This window comes from Oryx dammah, unplaced genomic scaffold (genome assembly GCF_014754425.2).
Source record: "Oryx dammah isolate SB20612 unplaced genomic scaffold, SCBI_Odam_1.1 HiC_scaffold_21, whole genome shotgun sequence".
NCBI lineage: Eukaryota > Metazoa > Chordata > Mammalia > Artiodactyla > Bovidae > Oryx > Oryx dammah.
The window spans coordinates 15015070-15041473 of NW_024070205.1; the positions used below are offsets into that span (position 1 = coordinate 15015070).

The window sequence follows — 26404 nt, forward strand, 5'->3', positions numbered from 1 at the left end:
CTGACCTAAAATGCCCAGGGCACAGGGCCAGCTTCAGGTGCAGCTGGATTCATGGCTCCTGTGATATCAGAACTCAGTTTGCTCTTTCTTCCATCTGAAATCTTTGCCTTCATTCAGCCCAGCTTCCTTACCAGGCCCAAATCTCCATGGCCAGAAACCTTCAGACTTCTCCACAGTAACAAGATGGCAGCCCAGTGTCCTGTCCTCACCTCCTCTCAGAGCTGAGGCTTTCTGTCAGCCTCGCTTGCAAGTCCTGAAGCTCACTATGATTGGATTGAATCAGGTCATGTGATCATTCCTGACCCAATCGCTGCATCCAGGATATAACCAGTGGAAACTGTAAGAACCTTTCTTGCTGACCCTAACACTCTGATTGGACATGCTGAGGTCATGCGCCCTTCCCTGTCCCAATCACTACAGCCAGAACATAGCCAGTGAAAAGTACAAGAGCCTTTCTTTCTTTTTTGGTCCTAGAGCAAGTCCTGATGTTTACTATGACAGAGGCTTCTGGTGCAAAATATAATTTTTGTATAAATGGCTCTTACTCAATGATATAGTGTGGGAATTTCTATCTCTGAGTGTATGGTGTCTGGGTTGTCTATTTCTAATATTCCTGATATTTCCCAAAAATTCAATGAGGAAAAAGTCCACTCATTTTTGCCTTTCCTTTCTTAGGCCTATCAGAAAGGAGCTCCCCCTAAAAGCCGAATTCTTCCAGCTGGTGGCAAGGTGCTAACCTCAGAAGATGAATACAATTTATTATCTGATCGGCATTTCCCAGACCCTATTGGTGAGTTACTGAGCATTCCTTCCCAAGACAAAATTCCTAAACATGTTCTGTTTAGTTAGACCAGTTCTTCTCAAGGGTGAGGGTGGGAGGATCTCACTCTCCAGGGACATTTGGCTGTATCTGGAGATATTTTTGGTCACCACAACATGGGAGGATGGTGCAATAGACATTTAATGAATAGAGGCCAGTAATTCTTGCTAAATATCCTACAATGCACTGAACTGTCTTTGATGTTGAAGAATTATCTGGCATTAAATATCCATAGGCCAAGGTTGAGGAACCCTGGGCTAGACACACACACATTCTCCATAGGCAAATGGAAGATATAATTTCTCTAATTCAGGTAAACCTTGTACCACTTCTATTACTTTAAATCATATTTGGTAGTACACAAGTCAGTCACTGTGTTTCTAGCATATAGAAAATGTACTGTTGGTCAGATATTTTGAGGCTTTGGAGTAATTGCAAGCTTTACACAGGACAGCAAAAATAAATATGCCGGGCCCAGTCTGTGAAATGTACAATCCCATCTTTCAGTAAAACCTGTCAGAAAACATTATTTTTCTAATTTTAGGATGATTTGCAATAAAATATCCTAAGTCAACAAAATACTTTTAGTAGGCATTAGGCATTAGAGTAACTCTTAGGTACTGTGTAAAAAACCATTGCATTAATTAGCAGATCTATAAATAATAGCTGAATACTGCTATAGAAAGAGCATTGAACTGAGAATTCGAAGACTGAATTTTCATCTGGTTCTGTGACATTTATCAAGCATTTTCCTTAGCCATTGCTGAACCTTTTTGAATTCTGTTTCGCCCGACTCTAGGGACTTGAAATTGAAAATCTAGAAGGTTATTACCAACTCTAACATACTTTCATTCTCATTCATTTCACTTTTTCCATGCCGAGAGTGTAAGGGATAATATACAGACCAAACAGAGCATTTCATAGAGATTCATGAACTGTGGATAATGTAATAACTCCATCTGGCTTTGTGTAAATCAAAGCACACAATAATTACTTAGTTTCTTGAAGAGAGTCCTGGTTCTTATTAATAGGTGTAATCATTTCACTGGAATTTATGGGGAAAAATGTAAAATAATTTTATCAATTGTTATTTCAGTGCAGAATGCTTAGTGTAGTGTTTTTAATAATGCTATTATAGGATTAGTACATGAACCATAAACCTAGATTAACAAACTCTTACTAAGTAATTCAAGCTAAAACAACACTTTATGTATACGATATGTATTATTATATTTTCTTTTAATGTCTACTTACGTGTTATCTGGGCTCTGGAGCTGCCCCTAGAAATGGGGATACCAACATGTTGACTCTTTAGAACTTCTTAAAATAACTTTCCAATGAAATCCATCAGAGCAGATAATACATTCACTGATTTATTGATGAGATCAAGTCAGAAGGAATGAAAAGGAATAAAAAACACAAGGCCTGGGTGACTACTGCCACTTGACCCAGAACTTCAGACTGGGGATTTCAGTGACTTTTTAAATTGTACGTTGTGGCCTTCTCAGTTTTAAAAATAGAAATTCTATAGGAGATCATTTGTGATATCCTTGTAACTCAACTCAGAAAAAATGTAGACTGGAAAAAATGGCATCTGGATAATTATTGTAAGAGGTTAAGTGAGTTATAACTAGAGGACAATAGAAATGAATTTTATGGGGCTTGCTAAAGCTTTGAAACGTAAAGGGTGAATATTGCTTTCAATTGTTTATACAATATTGTGACATCTTGGAAAGGGCAAGGAGTGTTGTTTCACAAACTGTAATTGCTGTGTGATTCTAATTTTATTGAAAAGAATAAAGGCACCATAAAGATTGGAGGAATTAACGTCACTTGAGAAAAAGCACTAAAGGGTTTATCAATATAGGTCTTTACACAGTAGTTGGCCAAAACTTAGTGGTGTTGGCAAACCAAACTGCAGTGGAGGCTGGAAATGTAGTCTTTAGTCTATAATGGCGCTTGCTAAACTAAAAATCAGGGATTTTATTAGAAAGAGGAGAGGATAGAAATGTGTTACAGCCAGAGGTCTCTGCTACAGTATTCAATCATTTATTCATTTGTTGGCATTCGTATGCTGATTCATTCCTTAGTATTTTGCTTGGGACTGGTGAGCTCAAGATTGTGCTCCCAACATGTTCAGCTTTATTAAGTTCAGAAAGGGAACTCCCATGTATGCCCCAAGAAATCTGTTCTATATCTAAACCAATCTCAGCTTGCCGGTAACAGGAGTCTGTTCTGCAGCTTTCTTCATGGTTATGATCCATTTCTTGGTATGCCCAGTGCTTTCAGTTGCCTCTTAGTAGGTCCCGCTCCTCTTGCTTCCCTTGAGATAGTGCCCATTATGTGGGCAGGGAGCCCAGAATTCATTTTTCCTTCTGCTTGTTTTCCATGACTCTAGAAACAAGCTGGGGCTCATTTAAATGAATGCAATATCATAGAAATGGAATGCATGGAGAGGAATAAAGTTTAGACAGGAGATCTGAGTAATTGTATGGCTCAACTTGAGTTTCTTGGAATTGATTTTGAAGAAAGGGCTGAAAGTTCTATTGTTTAGGGCTTTAAAAATTCCCTAGGACCACATAACATATTTATTCATTTAAAAAACTGTAGTACAACATCTACTAGGTTTGTATGCTATGAGTTGAGCATGCAGAGATATGTACGATGGAGCCTCCACCCTCAAGGAGCTCCAGGGCAGTGGTTCTGCTTCTGGGGAGAATTAATTGGAGGTTGTTGTTGTTTAGTCGCTCAGTCGTGTCTGACTCTAGCCTGCGAGGTTCCTCTGTCCATGGGATTCTCCAGGCAAGAATACTGGAGTGGATTGCCATTTCCTTCTCCTGGGGATCTTCCTGACCCGGGGATCAAACCGGGTGGATTCACTGGCAGGTGGATTCTTTAACTCTGGGCCACCAGGGAAGCCCTAATTGGAGGTGGGGGAGGTTTACCTCACTTTATGTCACTCACTCTGAGTGTGAGAACCAGACACAAACACAGATCATTACATTTTGAGAAGACAAGGTAGGGAGCATCCTACTGTCTCTGGTGGCAGAGCGTGGTGCCAACAAAGGCATCCCAGAGGAGGTGGCTTTTGAACTGAGTTTCGAAGGATGAATGAGAGTTTTCTGTGCAAAAGTATGATAGAGGGAAAGGAGAAAAAAGGAAGCATGAACTGCAGACACAATACGCAGAGTCATAGGAAGGATGACGATACCTCCCTCGGGAGAGCAGAGAAGAGAGTGAGGCAGAAACCAGCGCAGAACAGGGCAAACACCAACACTTAGAGAGAGAGATGGCGAGAAGGGGCAGAGAAACCAAGAAAAGTGAAAAGGGGCAGTGATGTTTAAAAAGCATGGAGAAGAGAATGTTTTCAAAGGAAGGGGTAAGGGTGCAACAGATAATCCCTGATCAGGTTGAAAGGGTGGGTAATGAAGAAGAAGACATAAGCCAGCAGTCAGGATGGCATCAGTGACCCAGGCAGTTTGGTTTGGGGACTGGTGAAGAAGGAACAAGTTTAGGGTGAGAATAAGGGTTGATGGCATCAAAGCTGCAAATGCTGGTTTGGCAGTGATTGGGGGGTGAGGGTGGGAAGAGAGTGGAAAGCAGAGAGCAGAGCTGGTGAATCGGGAGCTGGTAGGGTGAGTGTCCAACAGGTGGACACAGTGGCAGCCGAGGAAAGACCCAACTCTGACTGTGGCTCATTCCAGATGAGGAAGCTGAGCTTGATTGTGTCTGATGGCCTCAGCCGTCCCTGTGGATAGGAGATGAGGCCACCTGCTCGAGTGAGGCAGGTGAAGCTGGTGGCGGTGTGCAAGGGGAGCCTGGACTCTCCTTTTCCCCGACCCTGTGAAGACATTTCATACCACCTTTTCAGCCCATTGGTTGCCCCACAGCCTGAAGTAAGCTCTCACAGCCTGAAATAGGAATTTAAAATAAGACATACACATTTTAAGATGTCTTGGTGTTTTCCATGTTTCTTCAGCATCCAATGAGAAGGAGAACACGCAGCCCTTTGTGGTCCTGCCCAAGGAATTCCCGGTATACCTGTGGCAGCCCTTCCTCAGACACGGCTACTTCTGCTTCCAGGATGCCGCTGGCCAGAAGAAGCTCAGCGCTGTCCTGAGTGACTGCATCAGACATCTGAATCACGGTATGGCACGGCTGCCCGCTGGGCCCCGCTGGGCTGCCTTTTCTCGACTGGCCTGATCAGTCACCTATAGAATGATTTCTTGAGAGAGCCACAGATGGTGTTGCCTTGGGGAAGGAGAGGGAAGCTGAGTGAGGTGTGAGTTTTGTGCACAAAGAGTGCAGTCAATTTGCTAGCTGCTTAGTCTGGGCAGGATATGCTGTGTGTGTGTGCGTAGACCCTCAGTCATGTCCGACTCTGTGTGACCCCATGGACTCTAGCCCACCAGGTTCTTCTGTCCATGGGATTCTCCAGGCAAGAATACTGCAGTAGGTTGCCATCTCCTCCTCCAGGGGATCTTCCCGACCCAGGAATTGAACCCTCGTCTCATGTCTACTGCGTTGGCTACCACTAGCGCCATCTGGGAAGCCCAGGGCAGTGGAGCCTCAGTGCAGCAGGACATGGAGTAGGTGTCTGAGGGCCTGTGTAGGCAGAGCACCGTATTCATGTATACGATTTTGAGTATAATGCCTCCTCCTCCTCTTCCATCCTGATTGGTTTTTTAATATTTATTTTTGGCTGTGTCTTTGTTACTGCACATGGGCTTTCTCTAGTTGTGGTGAGCAGGCTTCTCACTGCGGCAGCTTCTCTTGAGGTAGAGCACAGACTCTAGGCATGTGGGCTTCAGGAGTTTCGGTGCCTGGACTTAGATGCTCCGTGGCATGTGGCATCTTCCCGGACCTGGGATTGAGCCGGTGTCCCCTGAATTGCAAGGTGGATCCTTAACCACTGGGCCACCAGGGAGGGCCCTGTCCTGACTTTTTAAAAATCTCAATGACATCAAGAATGAACCAGTTGTCCCTAAGAAAATCCTAGTCCTTATGACATTTCATTTTTCTCACTTTTATTTCCGAATCAGTTACTCAAAACTTTAGGATACATAAGAATCCCCTGGAAAATTGCTGAACAGATTTTTTTGGCTCCACCTGCAGATATTTACTGGGTCTGTGGTGGGGCCCTGATTTTGCATTTCTAACAAATTGCCAAGGGATACTGATGCTGTTGGTCCACAGACCACACTTGGCATGGCATTGCTTCAGACTGTGTTGCCTCTATATACTGATTTAACTGTTACGTCTATAATAAAAAAGACTGTTCATTCTTGTATGTGGTATTCTTGAAAAGTTGATATGAATACTGGTTTTTCTGAACTCCACGAAGCCTTCTGTTACAGATGATTGAGCTGTTTGTCATTTGGCAGTTGGAAAGGTAACCAGTCAAATGTTATTGCGCGCTTACTCTGTGCCAGCCTCTCTCAAGGTATTAGGGACAGAGTAATGAACCATGCAAATTCCCTTTCTCTGGGGTCTACATTCAGACGGGAAGGAGGGATCAACACACGCACCAATTCAGAAGACAACGTGATGGTTGTCAAAGATATGTGTTAAAGGGTAACTAGAAGTTGTTGCACAGGGAAGAATGGAGAAGGTTGGTCAGGGGAGGCCTCTCTGGGCAGGTGATATTTGAGTTGAGTCACCTCATTCTTCTGTGCCTTTATTTCCTAATAAAGCTAATTGCATTGTACACTTTGGAGAAGGAAATGGCTGCTGCTGCTGCTGCTGCTGCTAAGTTGCTTCAGTCGTGTCCGACTCTATGTGACCCCATAGACGGCAGCCCACCAGGCTCCCCCGTCCCTGGGATTCTCCAGGCAAGAACACTGGAGTGGGTTGCCATTTCCTTCTCCAATGCAGGAAAGGGAAAAGTGAAAGTGAAGTTGCTCAGTCGTGTCTGACTCTTAGAGACCCCATGGACTGCAGCCTACTAGGCTCCTCCGTCCATGGGATTTTCCAGGCAAGAGTACTGGAGTAGGTTGCCATTTGGCTACCCACTCCAATATTCTTGCCTGGAGAATCCCATGGACCGAGAAGCCTGGTGGGCTACAGTCCATGGGATCACAAAGAGTCAGACATGACTGAATAACTGAACACACACACGTATTGTACACTTAAAGTTCTGAGGTTTCCCTGAGAGTGTCAGTTCCACAGAGCAAAAGTTGGTAGTGATGCTTCTCAACCCGTTCTTGATTTTAGCTGGTGTAGTGATAGGAGGCTAATGGAAAAAGATAATGTCACTCTATTTTGCTATAGCAACTCTGGGTAACATTTGTCATAATACTGGCTCATAACTCATTAGGGACTTTGTAGAAATATTACCCTTATTGATATCTTGCCTTGTGGTGTTGATATTTTAGAGAGCAGAGACTTTCCCAGCACTGCCTGCACCATCTGACTCATCTTTTCAGTTCACCTGCCCCTCTGTGTGCAGGGCCATGGTCTAGTAGGAACATGCCATGGGCACTGAACACAGAAGCCGTGAAGTTTCACTCGGCAGAGCGTGTTCTCTACCCCGCCAAATGGGGCTGGCTTCATTCTCCCCTCATGTACATAATAGGAATTTCTCTGGGGAGGTTTTGGAAGCATTGTAAGCCTGCATTTAGAGTCCATTTATGGAAGATATCAGTCAATTCAAAACCCCACTCTGCTCTCCAGTATGTTATCAAAGGCACTGAGATAATGAGGTCCAGTCACGTGGCCCTAGTTCTTCTATGTCACATTCCTCTGTCCAGAAAGCTCACTGAGGTTTTCTGCAGACTTGGCGTGACTTGGCAGAACTTTCCCGTGGCTCCCGTCAGAACCAGAGACCATCAGAACATTGTAGAGAACTGTTCTGGATGGCCATGGGCCAATGAGCCCATGGATCTCTCCTTTCCTGCCTCTGTTTCTTTGTTTTTGACCACACAATGTACCACTCATCTTTACTGAGTCACTTGTTTTGGGTTTCAATCTCTCCCTGTTATTCATTGTAGGATCTGGAGTAAACCATTAAGAGATTTCACAAACTCCCAGTTAACCATTATTTTTTTCCATAATTACCCGAAGAGTTTAGAAATAGGTGTCAAATGAATGCCGTAATAGGATCAGAAACCCTGAGGGGGCTGTGGAGAGCCTGCTGCCCTCCATCCCCAGGCGACCAGGCTCTGGGCTGTATGCTTGTATTGTTGTTGATGGACGCTCAGGCCAGCGCATGCCACCACTGAGAATTAGGTCTGAGATATCCTAGCATCTGACATTGAGCTGCTATTGATCCATCCACTCACAGGTCCTTAGGGATCTTTCTTCCCTAGTTTTATTGAGATATAATTGACATATAGCATTGTTATTAGTTTCAGGTAATATACGATCATTGTAAAATGATCAGCACAAGTTTAGTTAACACCTGTCACCTCAAGAGGTTAATAGCATTTTTTTCTTATGAGATCTTTTAAGATCTCTTCTCTTAGCAACTTTGTAATATACAATACAGTATTGTTAACGATAGTCATCACGCTGTACAGTACATCCCCTGATTTTATTTTACAGCTGGAAGTTCATACATTTGACCCCCTTTATTCATTCATCCTACCCCCATCTCCTCTGGCAACAACCAATCTGTTTTCTGTTTCTATGAGTTCAGTTTGTTTTTTTACAATTCCACATGTAAGTGAGATCGTACAGTATTTGCTTCTTTCTGTCTGACTTATTTCACTTAGCATAATGCCCTCAAGAGATCTCTCAGGGAAGATCATCTCATTACCTTCACGGTAAGTTCCACCCAGGATTTCTGTCACTTGCCATGGGCTTTGGGCCGGGGGGCGCGTCCCAGGATATCTCCCACTGTGCTCAAATCCCACCACACAGCCCAAGCCACTTACCCTGGGAGTTCTGGGTTCAAACTGGTTTAGGTACCCATGTCCATTCATTCTGAATCTGGAACCACTTCTTCTGTTCCTCCTGATGGAGGGTGTTTGTCCATATTTAACCCTGACAAAGGGCCTGATTACACCCTGCTCTTGGACAATAAGGCTATATTCCAAGGCAGGTAAGGACAAGTAGAGAGCTCTCTGCTCCTCTTTCCTTCAAGAGACGGTGCTTCCTTTGTGTGCCTCAAAGATTATTTACATTTCTAAGGAGCACAGAGATGTGTGTGTATGTGTGTGTGCTTGTTGTTATTTTTTTTAATTTTTATTTAAATATTTACATATTTGTTTATTTATTTTTGGCTGCTTCAGGTCTTAGTTGCAGCACGCGGGCTTCTCTCTAGCTGTGGAGTACAGGCTTAGTTGTCCCACAGCATGTGGGATATTAGTTCTCAGTCCAGGGATTGAACCCACATCCCCTGCATTGAAAAGCAGATTCTTAACATCTGGATCACCAGGGAAGCCTCTGTTGTTTTTATTTTTGACACTCTTTCATTGAGCAGGCATAAGAAAATTCCACAAGAGTAATCTTTAGCATCCCCCTCCAACACACTGGACTAAATATGAAGCCCATTGTGGGAGCGGGGAAGGGGAGGAGAAACTTCCCCTTTAGTTCTTTTGGCTGGCAGTTAACACAAGATAGATTAACAGTAGAAAACCAAATTTATAACCTGTGGATGGGGAATTCACTTAAGTATGAAGAATTTCAAAGACAGCAAGATATGGTGAGATTTATATATATTCTGGACTATGGAGAAGGAAGTGGGGGGTCTGAGGCTTCAAAGGGAAGTAAGGTAATTCAGAGTTCTACACTCATAGCAAGGTAGAAGTGTTAATGTTTGGTGAGCAAATGTTTGCTGGGCCATCCAAAGACAGTGAGACACATCCATCAGCAGAGGAATGGATAAAGAAGATGTGGAACATACAATAGAATATCATGCAGCCATCAAAAAGTGAAATAATACCATTTTCAGCAACATGGACTAGAGATTGTCATACTGAGTAAATCAGAGAAGCAGAAACGTGGTATGATATCCCTTTATATGCAGAATCTAAAAGGACATGAACAGATGGACTTATTTACAAAATAGAAACAAACAGACTCAGAGAATAAACGTATGGTTGCCAGGAGCAAGGAAGGGGAGAAGGGACAGTTAGAGAGCTTGAGATGGACGTGTACACACCCTGCTGTATTCAAACTGGATAGCCAAAAAGACCTACTGTACAGCACAAGGAACTGTTCAGTGTTGTGTGGCAGCCTGGATGGGAGGGGAGTTGGGGGAGAATGGATACATGTATGGCTGAGTCTTTTTGCTGTCCACCTAAAACTATCACAACAGTGTTAATTAGCTATCAGTTCAGTTCAGTTCAGTCGCTCAGTCGTATCCGACTCTTTGCGACTCCATGAATCGTAGCATGCCAGGCCTCCCTGTCCATCACCATCTCCCAGAGTTCACTGAGACTCATGTCCATCGAGTCAGTGATGCCATCCAGCCATCTCATCCTCTGTCATCCACTTCTCCTCCTGCCACCAATCCCTCCCAGCATCAAAGTCTTTTCCAATGAGTCAACTCTTCGCATGAGGTGGCCAAGGTACTGGAGTTTCAGCTTCAGCATCATTCCCTCCAAAGAAATCCCAGGGCTGATCTCCTTCAGAATGGACTGGTTGGCTCTCCTTGCAGTCCAAGGGACTCTCAAGAGTCTTCTCCAGCACCACAGTTCAAAAGCATCAATTCTTCTCTGCTCAGCTTTCTTCACAGTCCAACTCTCACATCCATACATGACCACTGGAAAAACCATAGCCTTGACTAGACAGACCTTAGTCGCCAAAGTAATGTCTCTGCTTTTCAATATGCTATCTAGGTTGGTCATAACTCTTCTTCCAAGGAGTAAGCATCTTTTAATTTCATGGCTGCAGTCACCATCTGCAGTGATTTTGGAGCCCCAAAAATAAAGTCTGACACTGTTTCCACTGTTTCCCCATCTATTTCCCATGGAGTGATGGGACAGATGCCATGATCTTCATTTTCTGAATATTGAGCTTTAAGCCAACTTTTTCACTCTTCTCTTTCACTTTCATCAAGAGGCTTTTTAGTTCCTCTTCACTTTCTGCCATAAGGGTGGTGTCATCTGCATATCTGAGGTTATTGATATTTCTCCTGGCAATCTTGATTCCAGCTTGTGCTTCTTCCAGGCCAGTATTTCCCATGATGTACTCTGCATATAAGTTCAATAAGCAGGGTGACAATATACAGCCTTGACGTACTCCTTTTCCTATTTGGAACCAGTCTGTTGTTCCATGTCCAGTTCTAACTGTTGCTTCCTGACCTGCATACAAGTTTCTCAAGAGGCAGGTCAGGTGGTCTGGTATTCCCATCTCTTTCAGAATTTTCCACAGTTTATTGTGATCCACACAGTCAAAGGCTTTGGCATAGTCAATAAAGCAGAAATAGATGTTTTTATGGAAATCAGCTATACTCCAATACAAAATAAAAAGTTAAAAATGACCGTGGGACACAGAGGACTTTGATCAAAAGGCTTTGCTAGGTTCCTTTCTGTCTACCACACCTAATACTTTGCTATACTTACCTATGGTGATATCTTCTTTCTAGGACAGTCCTCCTACCTTAATTCTTTTAGTCAGCAAAGGGGAAGTTAAGAGGCTCTTCCTGAGTCTTTTGGGGCTTTGATTGTTTTCAGCTCAAAATAGTCCTCATACTAGAGTGGCACAATTTGGGGTGCCACTACGTAATCAGTCCCATTACGTGACATGTGCCTAGAGCAATTGCTGTCCTCTGTCCTCTTGGAATCTTACTGCAGGGCCTTTTCCCAGGTGGGAGAAGTCTAGGGTTCTAAATTTCCACTGCTACAAAAATGGGTCTTACATAAAGCCAAGATAATCTAAGACAGTCCTGTTGTCCAAAATTCTATTCATAATTGTAGTTTGCAAAATAAGATCCTTGTAGTTACAGAGATGTTGTTATTGTTCAGTCACTCAGTCGTGTCTGACTCTTTGCGATCCCATGGATTGCAGCACACCAGTCTTCCCTGTCCTTCACCATCTTCCAGAGCTTGCTCAAACTTATGTCCATTGAGTTGGTGATGCCATCCAACCATCTCATCCTGTATCGTTCCCTTCTCCTTCTATCTTCCATCTGCCTTCTATCTTTCTCAGCATCAGGGTCTTGTAGTTACAGAGATGTGGTTAAAACTATTAGCATATATAAAGGGCTGGACACATGCAGTGTGGAATAATGAGCATTGTCAATGTGAGTCTGTCCTTCCAGCTCAGGAAAATCATTCCTTGGCATAAGAATTTTCAGGAAGGGGGAAAAGTGTTCCTGGCAGGAGGAATAGGATTTGTTGGGACTGGAAAAGAGTCAAAGCATAGACTATTAGAGGAACTAAAAGAATTTCATGTGGCTGATGCTCAGAGAGGAGAGAGATGCCAAGTGAGGATGGAGAGATGGAGCCAGTCTATAAAGGGCTGTGCGAAGCATATTACAGAATTTGCACTTGATTCGAGCACCAGTTGGAAACCATTGAAGGCTTCCAAGCACAGAAGCAAGTCAGTCATATTTTCATGCTAGAAGGGTCACACACACTGGCTGCTGTGTGGGCAGTGGATGGAGGGTAGCCACTGGGATGCCAGGAGACCACTTAGGCAGCTTTGGCAGGCAATAGATAGTGGTAGCTTGTATGAGGTGGCAAGAGGTGGCTGAATAAGAGAGATATCCAGAAGTAGAATCAACAGAACTTAAGGATAGATCATGTGCAGAGTGAGGCAGTGGGAGAACCCAAGGAAGAGCTCCAGGTTTCTGCCCTTCTCTGAGATGGGCACCTCATGTGAAAGAGGAGCAGGCTTTAGTGACTTCCCTGGTCAGCCAGTGGCTAAGACTCCACGCTCCCAGTGCAGGGGGCCTGGGTTCAACGCCTGGTTAGGTGATTAGATCCCACATGCCCTGATTGAAAGATCCCAAATCTTGCAACTAAGATCAAAGATCCTGTGTGCTGCAGCTAAGACATGGCACAGCCAAATTAATTAATTAATTTAAAAAAAAAAAGAGGTGCAGTTTCCAGGGAAAGTTTGTGTTCAGTTTGCAGGTGTTGAGCTGGGGAAGTCTAGGGACATCCAGGTGAGACAGTCTTGTAGACAGATGCCCAGACAGAGCTGGAGAGCAGCAGCACAGTCCCAAGTGGAGACACGGGGGAAGTCAGCAGCCTGCATGTGGTCATCAAAGCCACGACTAACCTTGGGGAGAGGATATAACTTTTAAGCTCCTAGAAGACAGAGGAGAAGCCATTGGCTGAAGGCCTGGCATCTGGTACAGGCTCTGCAAATATATCCACCCTCCATCCTCAGTAATAGTTGCAAATATGCCCATGGAGGGCAAAGTATAGGGAGTGTGTTCAGGTAGCCTACAGATGTTTGCACCCCAAATCTGTAAACATTAATGCAGAATAGATGGGTGATCTTGTGTTAAATACTAACTTTACTCACTACATGAATCTGTGATTTTACCGTTGAACATTTAAGCAACATGTTCATTAGGAATACCAAGTCATGTGAAATTCAGTAACTCATTTAGGGTCTCTGACTCACCCACTCAATTGCCAATGTCTCTTCTGTAGTTTACTTCAAGTTCACTGCTACCAACCTGCTTTGGACTTATAAAAAAAATCCTAAGAGGCTTTCAGTTGATTTTCAATTACCTCCATCTCCTTTCATGTGTAATGGTCAGATGAATCATATTTAAACACAATTGTTTTTATTAAAAGCCTTCAGCAGCACTGCCATTTTCGAAAAAATGAAACACTTCATTCCAAAGAAACTGGTTGTGCATGCCTGATTTCCTCCTCTTCTCAAGTACAAACTTCCTCTCCCCTAACCCTGCTGCCCTGCCTCACCCACCTGCTTTTAATGGAAGCTTTACCCAAACATTTTGGACCTTCTCATACACCTGAAACATTCACTCCTCACCTCTTCACATTCTCTCTTGGTCCTATAAGAACAAGCTTCAGACCGACCCCTGCCATGAAAGCCCCAAGAATAACTTCACTTGTGTTATCTGTGCCTGTGATTGGATGCTTATGGCGTTCATTTTCATGTCTGGGTGTCCTAGTTCTCTAACTCTATTATAAATTCCTAAAGGTAAATCTTGTATCATCCTGTGCCCCTCTGTGTGCATGCATGCTAAGTTGCTTCAGTTATATCTGACTCTGTGCAACCCTTTGGACTGTAGCCTGCCAGGCTCCTCTGTCCATGGGATTCTGCAGGCAAGAATACTGGAATGGGTTGCCATGCCCTCCTCCAGGGCATCTTCCCGACCCAGGGATCGAACCCATGTCTCTTATGTCTCCTGCACTGGTAGGTGGGTTCTTTACCACTACCTCCACCTGGGAAGCCCTTGTGTCCTGAAGTGCTCAGGTAAATATCTTGTTTCATAAAATGGTTCAAAGACACCAATGAATTAATAATGAAAGTAAATCTGACTTCAGAATTTGTATAATTTTAGAGATGACAATTATAAATGTGGTTTGGCCTAATTCATGAATATACTGGCATGAGTAAGTGAAAGAACTGTCAGTGTAAAGCATAACAGATTCGAGTAATAAAGGAGTCACACATTAGGGCATCATCAGCAGAAGAAGGTGATTCTGGAATTAAGGTGCAATGCTGGCAAAGTTTTGTTCAACAGTCCTCTGCTGGCTTGAAGGACAGCCAGGACTGCCACTAAATAAACACCAGTTGCTGTCATCATAAAGAGGGCACGGTGGAATATCTGGGAAGCTTAAGGGCTCCTGCATTGGAAAAGATAGTATTAATATATAAAAAGGTTCTTTCTTAATGAAGAGAACACAATTGTGTAAAGACACTTCGCAAACTTCTGCTTTAACTCAGACTAGTTCAATCACCTATTACATTTATGTCATCCAAGGGTGTGTGTAATGGAGTGAGTTAGGCTGAATGTGGAGCTGTAATTGTGATTAAACTTTGGAATCAGTTGCTGTCAGGGTTGTATGCCTTGAGCTCTTATCCCAGAAATCCCATGTCAAATCAAATGCCTGTGTTAGATTGGATTTTGACACTTGCACATTTTCAGTGTTCAATTAATGCTGCTGAATTAAATTGAATTTTAAAACAGAAAAGAGTCATATAATTCAAATTAGCTAGAGCAAATCCTTTTTGGTGTGTTTATTTGAACACCCATCATCACTTATGAAACAAGTTTATTACTTGAGGGACTAAGTGTCTGACATGGGCATCAATCAATTTCAACTGAAAATATACACTGAATTTTCTTTGTAATGTTTGAAAACATATTTCTGGATTTATGGCACATGCTTGTTTTTATATACACACATATCTGTGAATTAGAGAATTCTAACTGTGCTTGGGGATCCTAAGTGGCTCAGTGGTAAAGAATCTGCCTGCCAGTGCAAGAGATGCTGGAGACAAGGGTTCCATCCCTGGGTCAGAAAGATCTCCTAGAGAAGGAAATGGCAACCCACTCCAGTGTTCTTGTCTGGGAAATCCCGCAGACAGAGGAGCCTGGCATGCTATAGTCTATAGAGTCGTAAAGAGTTGGGCATGACTGAGTGACTGAGTACGCATACACACAATGGTGCTTGGACTCTTTTGGACACTTTACTACAAATGAATGATGTTTGACTGAACATAAATAAAAGTACATTTTTTATAAACACCTCTTTGAATGCTTTTACTTACAAAAAGAATTTCATTGTCCACATTTGTTTCAATGCATTAAAACCTCTATGTGTCATAAGTAAAAATGTTTGCTAATTACTGTAGACATCAATTTCCAGTTTTCATAGACTGTCCCCAACAAAAATTTTTAAAGGATTCTCTCCACTAGGAGACTGGTCTCTCCTTGAGTTAATTTAGTCTCTCCTTGAGTTAGTGTGTACTCTTTGCCTCACACAGGTAATACTCAACATATTCTAAATATGTGATATTCATATGTGAATGTCATTTTTTCTTAAGAAGTTATCATTTTCCCCTTTCTGACTCTTGTTTCAGAAAAGGCAATGGCACCCCACTCTAGTACTCTTGCCTGGAAAATCCCATGGGCAGAGGAACCTGGTAGGCTGTAGTCCATGGGGTCGTGAAGAGTTGGACACGACTGAGCAGACTTCACTTTCACTTTTCACTTTCATACATTGGAGAAGGAAATGGCAACCGACTCCAGTGTTCTTGCCTGGAGAATCCCAGGGACAGGGGAGCCTGGTGGGCTGCCGTCTATGGGGTCACACAGAGTCGGACACGACTGAAGCGACTTAGCAGCAGCAGTGAGGACGTAGGTTGGAATACTTTAAATGTAATAAATCTGAAATAAGCCAGACAGAGAAAGACAAATACTGCATAGTATCACTTATATGTGAAATCTAAAAAAAGTCAAAGGATAGAAACAGAGGAGAAAAGTGGTTGCCAGGGTTAGGGGAAATAAGATGTTGGTAATAGGGTACAAAGTTTCAGTTATAAGATCAAAAGGGTCTGAGGACCTAATGAAAACATGGTGTCTGTAGTGATAACACTGCGCTGTGTATCGAAATTTGCTAAAAGAGTAAAACTTAAATGTTTTCACTGCCCCCCCAAGGATAAATATATGAGGTGATGAATGTGTTAACTAACAAGATGGGTGTGATCCTTTCACAATGTCTGTGTACATTTAATCACCATGATGTACATTTTCAATGTCTCATAATTTTATGTCAACCATATCTCAATAAAACTGAAATACTAGGTCTCAACGTGTTTTATTCATATTGTGTATACTTAAAGATTTGGTTAAATTACTTCTCAAAGAGTTGGAGCCAACCAACTTGTAATGTCCAACTCTTTCGACCCCATGGACTGTAGCCTGCCAGCTCCTCTGCCCACAGAACTCTCCAGGCAGTAATACTGGAGTGAGTAACCATTTCCTTCTCCAGGGGATCTTTCTAACCTAGGAGTCAAACCCAGATCTCCTGCATTGCAGGCAGATTCTTTACCGTCTGAGCTGCTTGGAATTAGTCCAGATTTAAGAGCTGGACCTGAAAAAACAGGTCTCCATCAGAGACCAGGATAAATAGAACTTCTCCTCTCAGCCACTGAGCATTTATCACCACCTATATATAGTCTTTGGTTCATTTGCTGTCTAAAGCTATGTTGCCGTTGAACTACCGTTGAATATTTTTTTTGGCCTGTCAAACACACACTATAGTTTCAGTGAAACCACAGATTCTTGCCTACCTTCCCCCTTCACTTCCAATGAACTAAGTAGTTATTTTGGTATGAAAGTCTAAAAATTGTGCTATTATGATTGTTAAAGGAGACAAGTTAGAAGAATAATCAAAAAGATTAAGCAATCAGAGAGGTAAAGTGAATTCAAGCAAAATTTTTTTGTCTGTGCTATTTGGATTGGATAAATTCCAAAATCACAGGACAGTTTTTGATGTTATTATAACTGAAAGCTTAAATAGCCTTCCAGTTTTTTAACTTGTAGATGGAATGTGGTTAAGATTGAAACAGACTCCTTAAAATGACAGAGCAAATGGTATGATTGTTTTAATATGTGGCTGGAGCCTCCCTGGTGGCTCACTGGTAATGAATCAGCTTGCAGTGTTGGGAGACCTGGGTTCAATCCCTGGATTGGGAAGATCCCATGGAGAAGGGAACGGGCTACCTACTCCAGTATGCTGGCCTGGAGAATTCCATGGACTGTGCAGTCCATGGGGTCGCAGAGTCAGACACAACTGAGCGACTTTCACTTTCAATAGATAGATAGTCAACATTACCAAAGAACTCTATCTGGCATATATTCCAAATTTCTTTTATTATGTTTTTATGGCTTCACAGGCTCTTTGTTGCTGTGCTCGGGCTTTCTCTAGTTGCAGTGAGTGGGGACTGTTCTCTAGATGCGGTGCATGGGCGTCTCATTGTGGTGGTTTCTCTTGTTGCTGTTTGTGGGCTCAAAAGCACGGGCTCAGTAGTTGTGGCCCAGGGGCAGTTAGGCCCCGTAGAATCTTCCTGGACCAGGGATCAAACTGGTCCCCTGCATTGGCAGGCAGATTCTTGACCACTGGACCTCCAGGGAAGTCCCCAGATAACTTTGAAAAATCAACATTCAGGAGAGCTTGGAGAAAATCCTCACCTGTTGTTACAGAGTGGTGAGCTACAGTTGTCCTTTCCACCCTGTAAACAAACTTAGAGCATATGAAATGGAAGAGAACCATACTGGGAGCTATTGTTCATTCTATTAGATGTTTAAAATTTTTTAATTAAACACTGAGTAGTTATAAAAGAACGCTTATGAAACTTGCAGAAAATATAAAGAACATACAGTTACCTCTTATTTCTTAGGTGCCTCTCTCTGATCGATCCTATTACCTTCTTTTCCCTTTGAGAAAGCACCATCCTGGATTTTGTAGTTTTATTGCATATGTTTAATCATTTTGCATGTTTTTAGACTTCATCCCATGACATTTTATGACATCTTCTTTCATGGCTTCTTTTTCCAATATTATACTCCAGTGATTCACCCATGTTATTGCTTGTAGCTATATTTCATTTTCATTGCTGAATACATTCCATTATATTAATATGCCCTAATTTCTAGTATCCATTTTACTATTGATAGGCATTTGAGTTGCTCCCATTATTTATTATTAACAATGCTACTGTGAACACTCTCGGCTGCTCGTTTGTAGAAATTTACTTTTGATTTGATTTACTAATGTCTTAAAGAATGTTCACGTCCGTGTTAGGTGTATTTGACCTGTAATCTTCCTATTTTGCAATGACAGTTTTAGATTTTTCTATCAAGGTTATTCTTGCTTCAGGAGAGAAGTTAGAGACTGTTCCTATCTCTTCTTTTTTCCTTTTCTATATTCTGGAATAGTTTAAGACTGGAATTACTAATGTATTTTTCTACTTGGTAAAGCTTGCCCGTAAAACTTTTTTAATTTAGGGTTCTTTTTGAGGGAGGGTTTTAAAGTTACTGACTTAGCTTTTTCAATTGTTGTAGGATTATTCAGTTTTTCTATTTGTTAAGTCAGTTTTAGTAGATTACAGTTTCTTAGGAATGTATCCATTTTGTTTATGATTTTAAAAAACTAGTGGCATATAGTTGTGTATAGTATCATCATATTTTGAAAGAATACACTTACAATGCCTCCTTTATTCTCTGTACCATCTATACTTGTTCCCTCCTTATTTCTCATATTGCTTATTTATAGTTCCTCTCTTTTTTCTTGTCCAGTCTTACTAGAAGGTTGTGAACTTTGTCAGCTTTTTCAAAAAACCAAATTTGGACTGTGCAGATCATTCTGTATCTGTTTACTCTTTTTTTAATCTCTGATGTTATCATTTAAAATCGCCTTTCTTTTGTTTCCTTGGGATTTATTTTGCTGGAGTTTTTTCCACACCTCTACAATGAGTAGATGCTCAGTTCATTGGGATTGTTTTAAAATGCTTTGAGACTCTTTCCTTTAAAAAAAAAAAAAAGGTAGGGGGTGACCAAATTTTCCTTCTCTTGTGAGCCAGACTTAGTGACTCATTTCTCACAAATAGAAAGTGGCAAAAATGATAGTATGTGACTTCCAAGAATAAGTCACAAGAAAGAGTAACTTCTGCCTGGCTTTTTCTCTTCTGGATCACCCACTTGAGAGAACCTAGTCACCATGCAGTGAGAACACACAAGCAGCCCTCCGTGAAGGGCCACGTGGGGAGAAAGTGAAGCCTCCTCCCAACAGCCAGCACCAACTTGCCGGCCAAGACCTTGCAAGTGGATGCACTGTGGTCTTCAGATGATGTGACTGCAACCTTGTGAGACACCTCAAGCCAGAACCACGTAGCCATGCTTTCAAAATCCTGACCCACAAAAGCTATGAGAGAGGATAGATATTTATTGCTTTGGCTTACGCCATTAGCTCTTGGGATAATTTGTCTTGCAACAGTAGAAACTATTATAAAATACTCATTAATCACCAGCCCTTCTACCCTGACATAAGCATTTAAACGCTATAAATTCCCCTCTATATACTGTTTTAACTAAATCCCACAAATTTGGATAGACAGTGTTTTTCATTAAAATTAAGATTTAAATGTTTTCTAATTTCCATTATCATTTCTTCTTTGACTTATGAGTTACTTAGAATTACATTTCTTAATTTCCAAATATATATTAGTGTATGCTGCTGCTAAGTCGCTTCAGTCGTGTCTGACTCTGTGCAACTCCATAGAAGGCAGCCTATCAGGCTCCACCTTCCCTGGAATTCTCCAGGCAAGAACAGTAGAGTGGGTTGCCATTTCCTTCTCCAATGCATGAAAGGGAAAAGTGAAAGTGAAGTCGCTCAGTCGTGTCTGACTCTTCGAGACCCCATGGACTGCAGCCTACCAGGCTCCTCCGCCCGTGGGATTTTCCAGGCAAGAGTACTGAAGTGGGTTGCCATTGGCTTCTCCAATATTAGTGTATATTTATTAATAATTTCTAGTTTAACTGCACTGTAACAGAAAATATATGATATAATTCTTTAAAATTTGTTGCACCTTACTCTATGGCTCTGTATGTGGTTTAGGAAAGCTGCATAGATAATTGAAAAGAATATATATTTAACAGTTGTAGGCACCCATTAGCTGAAGTGTGTCAATTACATCGTTCAAATCTGTATTTCTCCTCATTGTTTTTTATGCTAAATTTATCAATTACTAGGAGAGGTGTGTTAAAATCTGCCACTATGGTGATAGATGGTTTTCATTTCTATTAACTGTTGAATTATATTTTGTTATGTATTTTGTAATATATATATGTTATACATATATTTGTGTATATACACACAACTAGATGAATACATGTTTGACATTGTTCTATCTTCCTAGTGTCTTTTATCTTTATGAAACGACTCCTTTTATCTTTGTTAATGCTTTTTTGCCTTCAATTTTATTTTGGCTGATATTAATGTAGCCTCACTAACTTTCTTTTTCTTTAGTGCTTGCCTGGATATCCAGTTAGTAAAACTAACAACATTTTAAATGGAGCCTTCATTCTACTTATATCTACTGTAACTATCATACAGACCTACTATCTTATTTTGTCTTTTCTATATAGCCCACCTTTTCTATTGCCTTTTCTCTACATTCTGGCCTTCTTCTGAATTATTGTTACTATACGGTAGATGCGTATATTCTATTTATATTTTGTTAGCTGCATAACTTCTCAAAGTCAAAAATTAATCAATATCCTTAATTTTGGCTCAAAAAATAGAGAATTTAAAACATTTTAACTCCATTAGCGCTCCCCCCACTCCCTACTCACTGATAGGCAGGTATTGTTGACTTGAATTTTAATTCTATCTTTTTTATTTTAACCTTCCAATATATTATTGATACTACTTTTTATATTACTACTTTAATGTTTACTTTATCTTTATCACTGTTTGCTCCTAATTTCTTTTTCTATCTCAGACCTTTCATCGGGGAGCATTTTCTTTCTTCCTAAAGTTTATCCTCCAGAAATTTCTTCAGTTTGGGATCACATTTTCTTAGATTTTGTTTATCAGAAAATATCATTATCTTATCCTTGTTCTTAAAAGATGTTTTCACTACATATGAAATTCTGGTGTGGCAGTTATGCTTCTATTACCACACTGAATATTTTTTCCACTATCTTCTGGTTTCTATCACTTAAGTTGAGGAATTTCCTATCAGCCTGATTGTTGTTCTTTTGAGAGTAATTTGGTTCCTTTCTTACTTTTTTTTTTTAAAAAGAAACCATCTCTTTGGTATTCTGTAGATTTATAAGAATGTGTCTTAGCTGTAATTTCTTGTTTATTTATATTGCATGAGATTTGTTGGTCTTCCTGAATCTGTGGGTTATTATTTAATCAATTTTGAAAAACTCTTAGCCATTATCTCTTCTTTTCTCTCATTTTCTGTTTATTATCCTTTGAGAAATCTGATTAAATATAGAATATATATTCTTATTCTCTTAACCTTTTATTCAATATCTTCCATCTTTTTTTTCTGAACAGTTTCTACAAATCTCTGTTCTCAGGTGTATTTAATCAGCTTTTGTGCTGTGCTTAGTCATTCAGTTGTGTGTGACTCTTTGCGACCCATGGGGATTCTCCAAGCAAGAATACTGGAGTGGGTTGCCATGCCCTCCTCCAGGGGATCTTCTCACCCCAGGAATTGAACACAGGTCTCCCACATTGCAGGTGAATTCTTTACTGTCTGAGCTACCAGGGAAGCCCATGTTTTTAATTTTCAGTTTGATTCTTTTTCTAATCTGAATTTCTTTCTGTTCACTCACATTGTTAATTGCTTCTTTTATTTTTAAATATGTTAAGCTCGGTATATTTTGTATTCTGTGGTCGCTAATTCCAGTGTCTAAGATCTTTATGGGTTGCATTCTGCTACCTCATTTCTCTTCGTTCTTGCTTATGGCACCTTGTTAACTCATGCACTTTGTGATTTTTGATGATAAGCTCATATTGCATTGAGGCCAACTGAAGGTGAAATCCTCTAGAGAGGATTTGTGTTACCTCTTACCAGATGCTTGAGGGCACTGCGCATATTTGGACCACTCAGCTAATGTGAATTTAGGCTCTAAGGGCTGTGGAGACATGCTTATGAATGTGATTTTTCATGAGGAATATTTATCTCCTTCACTTAATGCCCTGGTTTTAAAACAGGCAATTTTTCTTGTACTGGTCTAAAACCATTTGTCTCCAATTTAATTTAGTACCTTATATGGACTTGTTACCAACCCTTTTGAGTTGGGGCCCAGTGAGGGTCCTCCTGCTTGGTGGTGTTTGTGTTTGTGGCAATAGAATGAGATTGAGTTCAGTTCAGAAGCAAAAGAAAACTTTATTCTTTGAGTGAAGAATGGAAAAGCTTGTGCTCTAGAATTCACTTTCCTGGGCAGGGTTTTGGCCGAGTTGCCTTACACGGTTCTGTCTGTAGAGGGAGGAGGTGGAGTTCTTGCCAGTTGGCTATGCAGGTGTTTTTTCAAATATTATGCCAGACAGAGAAAGGCAAGCGTGAATGGGAAAAATATACCTAACTAAATGCAGAGTTCCAGAGAATAGCAAGGAGAGATAAGGTGTTCTTAAATGAACAATGCAAAGGAAGAGGGGAAACCAGCAGAATGGGAAAGACTAGAGATCTTGTCAAGAACACTGGCTATATGAAGGAAGCATGTCATGCAAAATGGGCACAATAAAGGGCAGAAATGGTAAGGACCTAACAGAAGCAAAAGAGATTATGAAGAGCTGGTAAGAATACACAGAAAAACTATACCAAAAAAATAAAAGAAGTCTTAGTGACTCAGATAACCATAACAGTGTGGTCATCCACCTAGAGCCAGACATCCTGGAGTGTAAACTCAAGTGGGCCTTAGGAAGCATTACTACAGACAAAGAGAGTGGAGATAACAATTCCAGCTGAGCTATTTAAAATCCTAAAAGATGATGCTGTTAAAGAGGTGCACTCAATATGTCAGCAAGTATGGAGAACTCAGCAGTGGCCACAGGACTGGAAGAGGTCAGTTTTCATTCCAGTCCCAAAGAAGGACAAAGGCCAAAGAATGTTCAAACTTCCATGTAATTGTGCTCATTTCCCATGCTAGCAAGGTTATGGTCAAAATTCTTTAAGCTAGTTAGGCTTCAGCACTACATGAAGTGAGAACATCTAGGTGTATAAGCTGGATTGAGAAAAGGCAGAGGAACAAGAGACCAAAATTTCTAACATTTGTTGGATCATGGAAAAGGCAAGGGAATTCCAGAAAAGCATCTACTTCTGTTTCAGACTGTGCTAAAGCCTTTGACTTTGTGGATCACAGCCAACTGTGGAAAATTGTCAAGGAGATGAGCATACCAGGCCACCTTGCCTGTCTCCTGAGAAACCTGTATGTCGGTCAAGAAACAACAGTTAGAACCAGATATGAAACATCAGACTGGTTCAAAACTGGGAAAGGGATATGAGAAGGCTATATATTGTCACCCTGATTATTTAGCTTCTGTGCAGAGTACATCATGCGAAATGCTGGGCTGAATGAAGTGCAAGCTGGAATTAAGACTGCCAGGAGAAATATTAACAACCTCAGATATGCAGATGATAACACTCTAATGGCAGAAAGTGAAGAGCAACTAAAGATCCTCTTGATGAGGGTGAAAGAGGAGAGTGAAAAAGCTGACTTGAAAGTCAGCATTAAAAAATGAAGATCATGGGGTCTAGTCCCACTGCTTCATGGCAAATAGAAGGGGAAAGAGTGAAAGCAGTGACAGACAATTTTCTTGGGCTCCAAAGTCACTGCAGACAGCGACTGCAGCCATGAAATGAAAAGATGCTTGCTTCATAGAAGGAAAGCTATGACAGCATATTAAAAAAAAAAACAGCATTAAACCTTGATAGCATATTAAAAAGCAGAGATATCACTTCACTGACAGAGGTCCATATAGTCAAAGCTATGGATTTTCCAGTAGCATGCACAGATATGTGTTGGACCATAAAGAAGGCTGAGTGATGAAAAGTTGATACTTTGAAACTGTGGTGCTAGAGAAGACTCTTGAGAATCCCAGGATACTGCAAGAAGATCAAACCAGTCAATCCTATAGGAAAGCAACCCTGAGAATTCATTGAAAGGACTGATGTTGAAGTTGAAGATCCAATACTTTGGCCACCTGATGCGAAGAGCCAACTCATTGGAAAAGACCCTGATGCTGGGGAAGATTGAGGGCAAGAGGAGAAGGGGGCAGCAGAAAATGAGATGGTTGGATGGCATCACCAACGCGATGGACATGAGTCTGAGCGAGCTCTGGGAGATAGTGAAGGTCAGGGGAGCCTGGAGTGCTGCAGTGCACGGGGTTGCAAAGAGTTGGACACGACACAGTGACTGAACAACGATAGCAAATGCCAGACTGAAGTGCCAGGCAGAGCGTTTCCACACCAGGCCTGCCTCCGCCATCCTGGATTGCAGAGTCTTGTGCAGAGCTTCTGCACACAGCCTGCCAAGCTGAGGTGTCGGGCTCAGTTCTGCACTGGGAACTCTAATCCCGGGAGTTAGGCACGAGGCGTCTGCACCGAGCCCCCTGTTAGCAAGTGACATTCGACTAAGCACAAAAGAAGACGTTAAACCTTAACTTACTGGCTAGATTCCATCTCGTTTATCCCGAGGACCCCAGTGGGCTTTGCCAGTGACAGATTGGGCCTTTGTTTCTGGTACTCAGCATCCTGGGAGGCTGTAAAGAGAGTAGCTAAATGTCATTAGTTCAAAGATCGTGAAGGCATTAGGTCTACCAATGTCTTCACTTTTCTAAAAGTGGCTTCAAGTCTGGACTTACATTTTGGTGTTTTATATTCATTTCCTAGGGCTGTTGTTGGGTTTTGTATTAGTTTGCTAAGGCTGATGTAACAGAGTACCACTGACTGGGTGGCTTAAAACACCATCAATTGATTGTCTTATCATTCTGGAGGCAGGAAGATGTTGGAAGTGTTCATTTCTTCTGAGTGCTGTGAAGGAAGGATCTGTGAGAGAAACCAGGCTTCTCTCCTTGGCTTATAGAAGCATCGCCTCTATCTCTGCCTTTATCTTCACGTGGCATCCTCCCTATGTACATGTCTGTGTCCAAATATCCCCTTTTTATAAGGACATCACTGTATTATTCTTGCCTGGAGGATCCCATGGACAGAGGAGCCTGGTGGGCTACAGTCCATGGGGTCGCAGAGAGTCGAAGTAACTAAACACACGCACATCATTGTATGAGGGCTCAACCAACCCCAGAATGGCTTCATCTTAACTTACTTGTTCTAAATGACCTTCTTCCCAAACAAGGTCACTTTCTAAAATACTGAGGGTCAGAACTTCAACATACGAATTTGGAGGGATCAGAGTGTAACTCATAACAGATTCCTTACTTATTGCCAGCTCATCAAGGCATTTAAAAATATTATTTACAGAGTACTTTATCCAACATATTTTTATTTTCAGTCAGAGGAATGGTTACAGTAAAGAGCCTACCATATTGCTAGGTACCAATAGATAAAATCTGAATGACCTTCAAAGTTAATTGTCACTAGTTTTACAAAGGCAGCTTCCATATTTTCCATTCATTCTGCAGCTATGTTGTATTGCCCTTAAGGTTCTGCAACTGCACAGTCCCTTCTTTGCACTTGGGAAAGAGACTCAAAAGCTAACTCTGACATTTGGAACATTTTCAAGTTCTGGGGCCACTTCAGGAATCAGGGTTTTGGTCAACTCTAGGTTGAATGCTCTCTGCAACTATAGTACATATCAGCCATGATAATAATCATAAAGTCTTCAGTCATCATGATTTAATTATACCTTACATGCTTCAGGTAAGATGACAGAGAAATGTGGACTACATCTTAGGAAGCCTTCCATTAAAAATAGTTCCAAGCATTTCTGTATATAAAGGATCAAAAAGTCTCAGCTCTCTGAAAACTTAATCAGAAGCACTTATTGGTTTAGGGTTGTCCAGAGACAAAGATTTTAAACCATGTTTTTCAAATGTGGTCTGTGAATGTCCACTTGCCCTTGAATGACCTGATGTGTGGGGTCAGGGTGGTGAGCAGACTTAACATTTCAGATTCCCTGGCTTTACCCCACACCTACTAAATGAGAATCTCTGAGAAGAGGAGCCC

At 41.5% G+C, this 26404-nt stretch overlaps 1 protein-coding gene across 1 annotated transcript in view; it reads left to right on the plus strand.

Moving 5' to 3' along the window:
• Nucleotides 1-26404, plus strand: part of NIBAN1 (niban apoptosis regulator 1) — a 170720-nt gene that overhangs the window by 84541 nt on the left and 59775 nt on the right. The window contains exons 4-5 of the mRNA XM_040263807.1: nucleotides 676-790; nucleotides 4800-4967. Of these exons, the coding sequence (XP_040119741.1) occupies nucleotides 676-790; nucleotides 4800-4967 (283 nt within the window). The remainder of the gene's footprint in view (nucleotides 1-675; nucleotides 791-4799; nucleotides 4968-26404) is intronic.